The sequence below is a fragment of the Apodemus sylvaticus genome, chromosome 13, assembly GCF_947179515.1.
Source record: "Apodemus sylvaticus chromosome 13, mApoSyl1.1, whole genome shotgun sequence".
In the NCBI taxonomy this organism is placed as follows: Eukaryota; Metazoa; Chordata; class Mammalia; order Rodentia; family Muridae; genus Apodemus; species Apodemus sylvaticus.
The window spans coordinates 95,345,606-95,359,533 of NC_067484.1; the positions used below are offsets into that span (position 1 = coordinate 95,345,606).

At 35.2% G+C, this 13,928-nt stretch overlaps 1 protein-coding gene across 2 annotated transcripts in view; it reads left to right on the top strand.

The window, feature by feature from the left end:
* The window catches only part of Rock1 (Rho associated coiled-coil containing protein kinase 1), a 98,829-nt gene that overhangs the window by 10,554 nt on the left and 74,347 nt on the right, over positions 1–13,928 (top strand). For both annotated transcript variants that reach the window (XM_052201346.1, XM_052201347.1), the window contains exon 2: positions 13,440–13,521. In XM_052201346.1, the coding sequence (XP_052057306.1) occupies positions 13,440–13,521 (82 nt within the window). The remainder of the gene's footprint in view (positions 1–13,439; positions 13,522–13,928) is intronic.

Sequence of the window (13,928 nt, forward strand, 5' to 3'; positions counted from 1 at the left end):
CAGTGAGGTAATGATGCAGTAGTACCCTTAGGATGACCTGCCACTATCATAGGGTCTGAAGGGATGAAAAAAGAGAGAGACTGGGGAAGGAAGCTTCATGGAAAAGGCTCACATATTCTAAGTTGAAACAAGCATTTTGATACAGCAGTTGGCAATAAAGGAGTCCAGGTGATGTCTCCTGGCTTTCTACTCTTGAGACTAAAGTCTCCTGTGGTCTTTCATTACCTGAAAAAGCTACTAGGACTAACTTTTTCCTTCTATCATCTGGGTTGCATGGATGAAACTCAGGTTTCTAGGCTTAGTGGTTAGCGTCTTTTCCCTGACTGGACAGTTTGACCTATTTTTGACTAATAGTAGTCTCTTGATATTAGTTCTCATATTTGTTTGATCCTAATAGATTTTGACAGAGCCCTTGTTTTTGCCATAAGATGCTTAGGCTTGTTTTTCAGGTTTATTGTCCTGGGCTTGAAAATTAGCTAGTAGTCCAAGAACATTTCTTTTTGATGATGTTTTGAATTATCACTGGTACTGGCTTATAGTTGTTTCTTGTCCTTATTTGGTCAATAGAGCTTTATAATATTTTATTTTTGAATTTTAAACAGCTTACTGTTACTTAGGTTATTTCAATGCAAGATGCTTTTGGTATTTAGAAATTTATTTTCTTCCATTTTTCCCCCTCCCCTCATTTCAATATATAGTTGGTAAATTCTCATTTGTATATGCCATCTCTATCCTGTTTTTTCCTTTCTTATTTTTTATACTTTAGTTTTATATGAAAAAAATTTTAGACTTATTTTTATTTTATATGTATGTTTTGTTTGCATGAATATCTGTGCACCATATGTATGCATGGTGTTCATGGAGACCAGAGAGTGTTGGATTCTCTGGAAGTAGAGTTATACATAGTTGTGAGCCACTGTGTGGGTGCTAGGAATCAGCCTAGGTCCCCTGGAAGAGCAACCAGTACACTTAATTGCCAAACTATTTCATTAGCCTTCTACTTTTATGCTTTAAAAAATTTATTCTAACATTTCTTTTTATAAATAAAGACAAATACACTTGGACTACATGTATGTATATGTTTATATTCATATTTCTACCCTTTTCTGACTCTTAAAAATATTATACTGTGGAATGGAAATCTTCATTCTTTTTTTGTAGTTGAGTATAGTGCCCTACTTTATGGATGTTAATATTGTTTTTTTCAGTCTCAAATTAACAAATACTATGTTAAGTTTTTGGTTTTAGTAATATTGTATATGAATTTGTATTTTTACCATTGTGTGTGTGTGGTTTTTATTTTTATTTTTTTATTTTTGGTTTTTCGAGACAGAGTTTCTCTGTGTAGTCCTGGCTATCCTGGAACTCACTCTGTAGACCAAGCTGACCTTGAACTCAGAAATCCACCTGCCTCTGCCTCCCAAGTGCTGGGATTAAATGCATGCGCCATCACTGCCCGACCTATTTTTACCATTGCGCGCGCACGCGCGCGCGCACACACACACACACTTGGGCTTGTGCAACATTACTGAACTAAAATCCATTACTGACAGAAGTATTAGTTGATCACTTGTCGATTGACAATTTGTATTATTTATTCAATGCTATATTACATAGTCAGGATAGATTAATAGTTCCAAGTTGCCTAGCAGTTTAAGTGAGAATTAGAGAATATTAGAAACCCTTATTTAGAATACAGAGTGTTTGCCTTCCAACTTCACATTCTCTGTGGACAAGAACAGACCATTCTTTTATTTATGTGCATAGAGCATAAATATGATCATGTTTTCTCCTGTTTGTGCTATAAATTCAGTATTGGTATCTATAAATTTACCTCAAAACTATTAGCAATGGAAGGCTTAAACAAGAATGCATGCTGCTGGAATAATGCTCTTTCCTTTGTGTGATGGATGAACATCCATCTTCTACTCCCTCAGAAGATTTCTTCTGCATGTTATAGAATGAGGAATGGTTTAGTCTCATAATCCATAGTGTCTATAAGTTGATTTCTAGAGGTGAGATTGCACCGTCAGAAGTATATAGATACATAATTTTGCTCATTATTTTATGAGTCTGTCTTCTAGGAATGAAAAACTATTCCCATAGTAATAAGTGAGATTATTTATTGTCCTTACTAATAGTAGTAACACTTTCCAACTTTAGTAGGTTAAGAAGTAGTATCCTAGTGTAATTTTAATTTCCTTTTCTCTTACTGGTAAAGTTAAATATATATGTATATATTTAATTAATTTATTTAATCTATTTTATATATGTGACCTTGTGGGTGCTGGGAACTGAACCAAGGTCCTCAGCAAGTGTTCTTATGTGCTAAGCCATCATCTCTCCAGCCCCATCTTTTCCTATTGTTATGAACTTTGAAATTTCTACTTATTTTTGTCCAGCTTTACAACTTTTCCTCAACATTTTAAGGATTCTTTATATACTAATAATCTTCATCCCCATTCTATAGTAAAAGACATAGTAAAAAGAGTAAAAGACTCATCCTACTCCTGTTTCCATTACTTGGTTGTAATAGACTCTTAGTTGTACAGTGGGTAAGGGTATGAGTTTAGTAGGAGTAGTTCTGAAACCAATGAAGTCAGCCACTTATTAACTTGATAATTTGGGCAAATTTCTTCTGAGTTTTAAGATTCAAGCACATCATCTTCAAGTAAGAGTAAGTATATTTTTTTTTAGAATTTCTAGGACTGTTAGAAAGGGTAATGCCTAGAACACGCTTATGTAGTTCTTGATACTGAGTCATTATTAGCTATCATTGCCATCATCCTTGTTGTTATATATCTTTATTTTTTGTCCTTGTCGAAAAGACTTTTGGTTGATCAAGTAAATTATTATCTACCCAACTCCACCCCCCCCATTCAACAGTTCAGCTTTTTATCTAGTTATGGTATTGGGCAAATTACCTAATTTATTTGAACCTGAAGGTAAATAGTTTATAAACTTGAGGACCATAATACTTCCTAGATTTTAATTATGCAGATAAAATGAACTGGTGTCAATATTTTGCTATGGTCTATAGAAACTAGATTAGCTCAGGGGTCACAGAACTCTAGCTTCCTGCCTCTGCCTCCTGAGTAGTGGGATTAAGGGGTTGTGCCACCACACTAGCCAGGTTCTGAATTTTAAATGTTCCCTGACTATGATCTTTGCTTTCTGTTATTGTTTCATCCATCCCAAAAGTCCAAATTTTAACTCAACCTTTTTAGACTAATGGGCTAGTCAAGTAGTTTTCTAGTTGTAGTAAGTACTATAATTTTTCTTAATCTCAGCCCTACATGTTTGCTTTGTCTTCATTTACACTATTTCCCTGAACAAACCTAGACTTTTCTATAGTATTTCATTCGTTTTTACCATTCTGCTCACGTATTTCCAAGGTCTTTTATTGCCTTGAGTTCTTTTTTTTTTTTTAACTTTTATAATCTCAACATTCATCATAACTGTGTTAGATTTTTTTTTAATATTTTTCTGTGTTGGATTTTTATCTTTTGAGCTCTTACTGTACTTATCATACCTCTTGTATAGTTTAGAATTCATCTATATAGCTGTTTTGTATGTATCTGTCTTGTGTGCTAGCTTTACTTTTAATGAGAATTTTCTGGGATCTCAACTGAATTTTGAGTATTCTGTTAATATCTGTGCATTGTAAATAATTATTCTGCGCACTTATTTTCTGAATTAGTTTGTAGGTGATACAGCCCAGCCTAAATTTTTGTATGCAAAATTAATTATAGATTCAGAGAGAAAACTGATCTGATTAAATGTGAAGATTCATTCAGTGGCTCTTTCTCTTCTCTCACTATCTTTATATTGGCACTGGCTTTAGTCACGTGAAAGCACCACTGCCGAGAGAACACCAGAGTGTCTTTGACCACTACAAATCATTGACTCAAGTCTAGATCTTAGAAAGAAAAATTAAAAAAGAAAGAAAGAAAGAAAAGTTGATTAATTAAGTGGGCAGCCAACTTAAGTATAACCAATCAGTTATGATGAGGATCACATGAAAACTATTGGAATGGCTAAACAGTTTCTAGGAAAATGATGACTGGGCAGTGGTGGAGCAGGCCTTTAATCCCAGCACTTTGGGAGGTGGAGGCAGGTAGATTTTTGAGTTCAAGTCCAGCCTGGTCTACAGAGTGAGTTCTACGACAGCCAGGGCTATACAGAGAAAAACCCTGTCTCAAAAAACCAAAAAAAAAAATAAAAAAATACAAAAAAAATAAAAAAGGAAAATTATAACAGTGGGTGGGATAAGGTAGATGGTATCGTCAATGTTCACCATACATTCTTAGATGTTAGCTGAGTAACTTAAAACTCTACTAAACTGCAAGTTTCCTCAATCTATAAAATGGAATTAAGAAGCGTGTACTTAATAGGTTGTGATGAGAATGATAGGAGATAAGCTTTGGATGTTTTCATAGCAGTGTTTGAAACCTCATAAGAACAGTGGTGTAACCTGATAAGTAGTTGGCTTTTGGCCCTTTTTACCAATGTGTCACACATTCACCTGGTCTGACTGCAAAGGGTTTTTACCTGTGATAGTTTATCTTGCTCTGCAGGTTGCTCACTGGCCTTCTGGTGGTACCCTATTCAGGTGCATCTCTAATACATCTTACTAAGTAGAAGTTATTAACCTCATATATCTCTTAGAATTCTAGATTGTTATGTTTTTAGTCTATGTGAGGTGTTTTTGTTTTGTTTTTTAGATATTTGCTTTATTTACACTTCAAATGGTATCCCCTTTCCTGAGTTACCCCTTCGAAAATACCCTATCCCATCTTCCCACCCCCTACTCAGCCCCTCTCCCCACCCAATTTCCTGATTTGCATTCCCCTATTCTAGGGAATCGAGCTATCACAGGACCAATGGCCTCTCCTCTCATTGATGTTTGAAATGGCCATCCTCTGCTACATATGTAGCTGGAGCCATGGGTCCCTCCATGTGTACTCTTTGGTTGGTGGTTTAGTCCCTCGGAGCTCTGGGGGTACTGGTTGGTACCTATTATTGTTCCTCCTGCAGAGCTGCAAACCTCTTCAGCTCCTTGAGTCCTTTCAGTAGCTGCTCTATTGGGGAACCCTATGCTCAGTCTCTTGGTTGGCTGTGAGCCACGGGTATTTTGATCCACCTGCCAATAAGGATCAAAGTATCCACACTTTGGTCTTCCGAAGATCTTCATGTGGTCTGGGAGTTGTATCTTGGGTATTCCAAGCTTTTGGGTTAATAGCCACTTATCAACAAGTGCATACCATGTGTGTTATTTTGTGACTGGGTTACCTCATTCAAGTTGATAGTTTCTAGCTCCATCCATTTGCCTAAGAATTTCGTGAATTCATTGTTTTTAATAACTGAGTAGTACTCCATTGCGTAAATGTACCACATTTTCTGTGTCCATTCCTCTGTTGAGGGACATCTGGGTTCTTTCCAGCTGCTTGCTATTATAAATAAGGCTGCTATGAACATAGTGGAGGAGCATGTGTTCTTATTAAATGTTGGAGAATCTTCTGGGTATATGCCCAGGAGTGATATAGCTGGGTCCTCAGGTAGTGTTATGTTCAATTTTCTGAGGAACCGCCAAATTGATTTCCAGAGTGGTTGTACCAGCTTGCAATTCCACCAGCAATGGAGGAGTGTTCCTCTTTCTCCACATCCTCTCCAGCATCCTCTCTACTGTCCCCTAAGATTTGATCTTGGCCATTCTGACTGGTGTGAGGTGAAATCTCAGGGTTGTTTTGATTTGTATTTCCCTGGTTAAGGAGATTGAATATTTCTTTAGGAGTTTCTCAGCCATCCAGTATTCCTCAGTTGAGAATTCTTTGTTTAGCTCTGTGCCCCATTTTTAATAGGGTTATTTGGTTCTCTGGAGTCTTAACTTCTTGAGTTCTTTGTATGTATTGGATATTAGTCCTCTGTCAGATGTAGGCTTGGTAAAGATCATTTCCCAATCTGTTGGTTGCCTGTTTGTCCTATTGACAGTGTCCTTGGCCTTACAGAAGCTTTGCAATTTTATGAGGTACCTTTTGTCAATTCTTGATCTCAGAGCATAAGCTATTGATATTCTATTCTGGAAAAATTTCCCCTGCGCCCATGTGCTCCAGGTTCTTCCCCACTTTCTCTTCTATTAGATTCAATATATCTGGTTTTTATGTGGAGGTCCTTGATCCACTTGGACTTGCACTTTGAACAAGGAGATAAGAATGGATCAATTTGCATTCTTCTACCTGTTGACTGCTAGTTGACCCAGCACCATTTGTTGAAGATGCTGTCTTTTTTCCACTGGATGGTTTTGGCTCCTTTGTCAAAGATCAAGTGACCATAGGTGTGAGGGTTCATTTCTGGGTCTTCGGTTCTATTCCATTGATCTACCTGCCTGTCATTGTACCAATCCCATGCAGTTTTTTTATCACTAGTGCTCTGTAGTATAGCTTGAGATCAGAGATGGTGATTCCACCAGAAGTTCTTTTACTGTTGAAAATAGTTTTCACTATCCTGGGTTTTTTGTTATTTCAGATAAATTTGGAAATTGCTCTTTCTAATTCTATGAAGAATTGAGTTGGAATTTTGATGGAGATTGCATTGAATCTGTAGATTGCTTTTGGCAAGATGGCCATTTTTACTATATTAACCCTACCAATCCATGAGCATGGGAGATATTTCCATCATCTGAGATTTTCTTCATTTTCATTCTTCAGAGACTTGAAGTTCTTGTCATATAGATTTCACTTCTTTGGTTAGAGTCACACAAGGTATTTTATATCATTTGTGACTATTGTGAAGGGAGTTGTTTCTCTAATTTCTTTCTCAGCCTCTTTATCCTTTGAGTATAGGAAGGCTACTGATTTGAGTTAATTTTATATCCAGCCACTTTGCTGAAGTTGTTTATCAGGTTTAGGAGTTCTCTGGTGGAATTTTGGGGGTCACTTAAGTATACTATCATAGCATCTCCAAATAGTGATACTTTGACTTCTGCCTTTCCAATTTGGATCCCTTTGACCCCCTTTTGTTGTCTAATTGCTCTGGCTAGGACTTCGAGTACTATATTGACCAGATAGGCAGAGAGTGGATAGCCTTGTCTAGTCCCTGATTTCAGTGGGATTGCTTCAAGTTTCTCTCCATTTAGTTTGATGTTCGCTACTGGTTTGCTGTATATTGCTTTTACTATGTTTAGGTATAGGCCTTGAATTCCTGATCTTTCCAAGACTTTTATCATGAAGAGGTGTTGGATTTTGTCAAATGCTTTCTCAGTCTCTAATGAAATAATCATGTGGTTTTTTTTCTTTGAGTTTGTTTATATAGCGTATTACATTGATGGATTTCTGTATATTGAACTATCCCTGCATCCTTGGGATGAAGATCATGGTGTGTGAACTTTTTGATGTATTCTTGGATTCTGTTGTCAAGAATTTTATTGCATACTTTTACATCGATATTCATAAGGGAAATTGGTCTAAAGTTCTCTTTGTTGTGTCTTTGTGTGATTTAGGTATCAAGAGTAATTGTGGCTTCATAAAATGAATTGGGTAGTATTCCTTTTGTTTCTATTTTGTGGAATAGTTTGAAGAGTATTGGTATTAGGTCTTCTTTAAAGGTCTGATAGAGCTCTGCATTAAACCCATCTGGTCCTAGGCCTTTTTTGATTGGGAGATTATTAATGACTGCTTCAATTTCTTTAGGGGTTATGGAATTGTTTAGATCATTCATCCGATCCTGATTGAATTTGGTACTTGGTATCTGTCAAGAAAAATGTCCACTTCATTTAGATTTTCCAGTTTTGTTCAGTATAGGCTTTTGTAGTAGGATCTGATATTTTTTTTTGGATTTCCTCAGTATCTGTTATTACGTTTCCCTTTTCATTTCTGATTTTGCTGATTTGGATACTGTCTCTGTGCCCTCTGGTTAGTCTGGCTAAGGGTTTATCTGTCTTGTTGGATTTTTTTTAAAGAACCTGCTCTTGGTTTGGCTGATTCTTTGTATAGTTCTTTTTGTTTCTACTTGGTTGATTTCAGCCCTGAGTTTGATTATTTCCTGCTGTCTACTCCTCTTTGGGTGTATTTGCTTCTTTTTGTTCTATAGCCTGCAGCTGTGCTGTCAAGCTGTTAGTCTATGCTCTTTCCAGTATCTTTTTGGAGGCACTGGGGTTTTTTTTATTTTTGTTTTTTAAGAAAGAAATTCAGATTGTTGATTGAAAACCTTTCTCTTTCTGTTTTATGCAAGTTAGCACTTTACACCTGGGTTTTTCTGCAGCCAAGCTCTTTTCTGATAAAAGCATTTAGTAGTATACACTTTCCTTTAAGCATTGCTTCAGCAGCATTTCACATAGTTTGGTATGTTATAGCTCCCTTTTTTTTTTTTTTTTTTGTCAGTTCAATATATATTGATTGCCTTTTCCCTTGAGACTTCTTTGTCTGGTGAATTACTTAGAAATCTGTTATTTTTCCATGTATTTGGATGTTTGTTTATTGTGGCTTGATTACAGTTTTACCAGAAAACATCTTGTATGATTTTAATTCTTCTAAATGGTTGAGATTTGTTATGCCAAGGAGATAGAGTATCCTGGTAAGCACCTGTGAGCACTTATAAGCAATGTGATTACTAAACTGGAGAGGTGGTTCAGTGGTTAAGAGCACTTTCTGTTCTTTCAGAGGCCCTGAGTTCAGTTTCTAGCATGTACATGGTGGCTTATAACCACCTGTAATTAAGTTCTTTACGTTCCAACACCCTCTTTTGTACATGGCATGTCTGTGGTACACAGACATACATGCAGGGAAAGCACTTACACATATAAAGTAAATAAGTCATTTTTTGAAAAAGAATGCATACGTGCTGTTTTAGGGTGGAATGTTTCATATCAGATCCTGTTGTTTCATATTGAATTTTTCTTGCTATTCTTTTGCCTAGGTCTATTAGTTGTGGAAAGTGAAGTGTTTAGGTTGCCAATTAAAATTGTGTATTTTTATTTCCATCAGTTCCTGCTTTTTCATTTCTAGTTCCATTGTTATGTGCATTCACACTGAAGATAGCTTTGCCTTTCTGGTGGATTGACTCCTAACAGTGTCGTTTTTTGCACTTTGTTTTGAGGACAGCTTTTAAGAGGTGCTGATGTGACTTTTCTCTCTTTTGATGAATCTGTATGCTGAGTAAATTGCTCATCTTTTTATCTTTCAGCTTAATGTGTATTACATTTGAAGTGAATTTCTTTTTTCTTTGCTTAGTAAACCCAATGTTTAGGCTTCCCAAAGGATGCTTTCTGTACATTTATTTTATTCTTCTAAATTAAGGCATGTTTTTCTGTGCCTTATCTATCTATTTGTGAGTTTTAAAATTAAAAATTAGCTATTTGTTACACGATGCTAACTTTGGAATCAAGTTAGATTTTCTCCATTTTCCAGAGTAATGTGTTATCTTTGTTCTGTTTTTTGAGACAAGGTCACTTCTCTTACATGTATCCTAGGCTGACTCTTGAACCTTCTTTGTAGATGAAGGTGATCTCATTGTGCCAGTTTTTCGGTGCTGGGAATTAAACATAGAGCTTCCTGCATACCATACAGTCACTCTATCAACTGAGCTACATTCCTCGTCCTGACTTGGATATGATTGTAGTACCTCTTTCTGAGGTACTGTCTGTCTTCAGCTGTTTGGATGGAAATTTCTTTTTCCATCATTCGGTGTACAAACACCAAAACCACATAAGAGTTTCACAAAAAAGAGTCTTTGAACTTACTGTATGCTGGCATATTCTTTAATCCCCCAGCTATCTAGACTTGCACTGTGGCGAAAATTTAATGCTTCATAGTTTTTTTGTTGTTAGCTTTTAAATATCTTTTTCCCCCCTAATTGGTGTGCAGGTGTGTTGATTTTCTAAATACTGTCATATACCTGGCTGCTTTTGAGAATATAAATACCCCAAATAGTCTCACTGGACCTAGGTGTTGTATCAGAAATCTCTCATTTGCTCCCAGACTTGTCTTGGTTCTCAGTGGAGTTTGTCGTAGCCTTCCACATAGCAAAATTTTATGAATAGCACCTGCTGCTTACCTGTCTGTATTCTCTGTTATGTGAAACAGATGAGGCCCTTGGTCCCTTACTCTCATATAGATAGGAACAGACATAAACAGTTTACCTTTACCTCGGGTTCAAGGTATGTGGGAATGAGATTCATTCTGCTAGTTGCCCAAGACTATACAAGCTGTCCTTGCCCAGAGGTAGGTCCAGAAAACAAGTAATATAAAGAGGCTTCTTCCTGCAGGTTTTAAGATGACTTCTTACTTGACTGTAGCAGTGGTGTTATATAAATCCTTCAGCCATTGTCCAGTTTGTGTGTGTGTGTTTATTTGTTTAATGGCTTATTAATAATATTTATAGGGAGAAGGGAGCTTAGAGCTTCCCACATTGCCAACTACACAAAACGCAACATATGTTGAACTAGGTTATGAAGATATGTGCCTATAATCGTAGCACATGTGAAAATTAGGCAGGAGGCTCATCAGTTAAAGATCAGTTTGGTCTATGTAGTGAAACCCTATCTCAAAAACAGCAAACTTGAAAAACAAAACAGTGAAATACATATATAAATACAAAGCTCAATATTTTGATTATTTCTGAAATATATATTTAGTTCCCTGGCACTAAGTCATTCAAACATGTACAACTGTCTGCCATTTAATTCCAAATGACTTGGCTTCATTTCATTTATAGAACTACTTGTCCTTTTTGTTGCATTTCACTTGCTCTTAAGTTCCTTCTAGGTGTTTTCTTCAGTTTTCTTGAGGTTCTTCTGTCTTTATTCCTCTGTGTTTCCCATTGTATATATTTGTCTTGTTTAGCTCTCAAATGCCATCATTTCTCAGGATTTTATTCTTGACATTTTTATTTCTTCATCTACTTTTGTTGGATAACTGCATCCGTTTTGAAGGTCTATGAATATTCTTATGACTTCCAAATGTGACTCAAGTAAAAAAAAAAATTGAAGTAAAACTCAAATTGTTAGCTGTCATTTTTTAATCTATACTTAAGCTCTTTGGAGACCTTTAATTTAATATGTTCAAAACATTTTTCTAGTTTTTATTTTGTATATTTATTTGTTAGTAAAGCCATCATATAGGCTAAAAGATATAGTATAAACATTCTTAAACAGACATAATCGCGCTCAGCTCATCCTGCCCCTGTTAGTTATTCATAGAGTTCTTTTGCTTCTTGTCTGCACTCAGTTTTGATGTTTAATTCAGTCTTTTATCTGGTTGTGCCTGTATTTTACAGCATCCTCCAAATTGTTCCTTTCCACCCAAGTCTTCTAGTTCTAATGCATCATCTTATTTTATTGCCAGACTTTACTAAATTAAAGATGTTATATGCCACTCTCCTTTTTCCTCTTAAACTCTTGTTTCAAAATGGGTATTGAAAGATAAAACACTCAAATTCCTACCGTGCTATGTCTTACTTTAATGTCCGTAACCTATTTTTCACAGTTTTACCTCTGACATGTTCTTACCATTTCTAGTCAGGAGCACTCTTGGTTTTCTTCTTTGCTGTACACTGTCTTCATCTTACTCACACTGGGTTTTATAAAGACCTCAAAATTAGTGTTTTCTCTTTATGTAGACCCTACTTAAAAGAGTTGGTAGGTACTTTATATATATATATATATATATATATATATATATATATATATATATATATATAGCTTTACTTCTAAACTTTCAGAGAGACGTTTTTTGTTATTTTCTTCTCCAGTTTTCTACAGAAGAAAAGACCAGTTTATATAAATGATAATATCACCTTTAAGAAATGCAGAATTCATCATTACTTGTTTGTTTGTTTATATATATATATATATATATATATATATATATATATATATATATATATATATATGTACCACATGTGGGCAGGTGCCTTCAGAGGTCAGAAGGAGGGTATCAATCAGGACTCCTGAAACTAGAGAGTAACAAGCCCAATGTGGGTGCTGAGAATCAAACTCCTCAGGTCTTCTCTGCAGTCTCCATATTCATTTTGTAGGACTTTGGAGGCTTTCTTGACCTAATTTATGGCTGAATATTCACATTGCTTGTATTGTACAGCTTTTCTACTATATCAGAGTGGAAGCCTGAACCCCTCTTGTTTACTCTAGTGTCTTAAATTTCCTTAGCCTTGTGTTATGCCTATGGATGCTACTGAAAAACATAGATCATCCCATGTTATTTATAGAGTTAAAATATTTGATGGTAGGTCCAAACATCTAGTAGACATATGCAGCTAGTAGAGGTGGCCAGATTTTCATTAATAAATACATTCCCAGGCTCAGTGGTCTAGCAAAAGACAGGTGGAATTGCTGCATTTAACAATAAGACCTGAGTTTACTCTTAAGATTTTATAACTACATGACTAAAATGCATAAGTTTTTATTCCTAGCAATTAGGGAGACGAACTATAGTCAAAATAAAAGTGGGAATATTCAGGACTTCACATACTTAACCTAGTCTCAAATCTGATATGAGTTATAGATATAAATAGATAACTATTCTCCTTTTACATCAAGAGAACACAGGCTCAAAAAGGTTATGTCATTTGTCTTAATAGCATATAAATACAAGTGTATTTTTCTTTGGAATGAAATTGATTTTTTTTTAAGCTTGAAAAATTGTTACCTATCTGGAATTCATCACTTTATTAGTATGATCTACAGACTTTGTTCTCTATAGTACTAATCATTGCATAAGCTACATAAACAGAAAGAGCAATCTTTGTAATGAAAACATTTTAGGATTACCTTACTCTGCCTTCTACTATATCATGTAGCAAGATACAGTCTCAGCACAAGCTTTCCCTTGGTTGTATGGATTACTACACCATCACATTGCCCAGCATTTGGTTACATATTTGAATGTCTGGTTTTGAAAACCAAAAAGCTTCTATTTGTCTTTTGCTGTTTGTTGGCCTAGAAAGTGCACTAAGAAAGTGAGCCCTGCCTATGAACACCTAGTATGTTTTTGTAATTAAATATGTATACAGCTCACATATATGGTTATGTATGATTTAGAGTAAATTTTATGCTTCATTAAATATTATTTAGCTATTATCCTTTAAAACACTTATAGTCACATGTAGGTTTTTGCTGAACACCTATGAAATGAAGATAAATTTAGAAGTAAGGTTAAGTGGAATGTAAAATTTTTTATCCTTGTAAAATGATTATATGAATCATAATCACATGAAGTCAGCCTGGTACTCTTCCACAGGAAGATTTTGAAAGTTAAAAAAAAAAATGTGTATATGAAATAAAAAAAACATAGAACTTTGCTCTTCCCTATTATTTATGTAACCTTGTAAAGGGTATTAAATGAGCACAAGATAAATTGAAGAGAAGACATTAAATATTCAAACCAGATAATATTCTAATGCCTAACACTAACTGTCTGTTTCTTTAGGATGGATTGGATGCCTTGGTTTATGATTTGGATTTTCCTGCCTTAAGAAAAAACAAAAATATTGACAACTTTCTAAGCAGATGTAAGTACTTTCTGTAGTTTAATGTTGCTGTACATATAACTATCAGATATTCAAACTTCTTTCCCCTTCTGTTGCATTCTTAACTATTCCATTAGTGAATTCTATGTAATATTAGTGCAAAGATTGGCACTAGCTGCTGCACTAACAAGGCACCTTGTGAATGAAATTTTAGAAACTAGTCTAGATGCCTATCAAGAATGCACAGAAAGTAATTTGGGGAAAAGGGGTGAAAAGTATAAAGCTAAAGTAGAAATATGTATTTTAAAATGCATGTATGTGCATATTCAAGTTTTAATACTATATTTGATCCCTTCGTTTATAAAAGAATTAGTTATTACATTTGGAAACCTACAGGTAAAAATTGATTACATATGACAACCCATCATAAAATAAAATGTTTTTCTCCA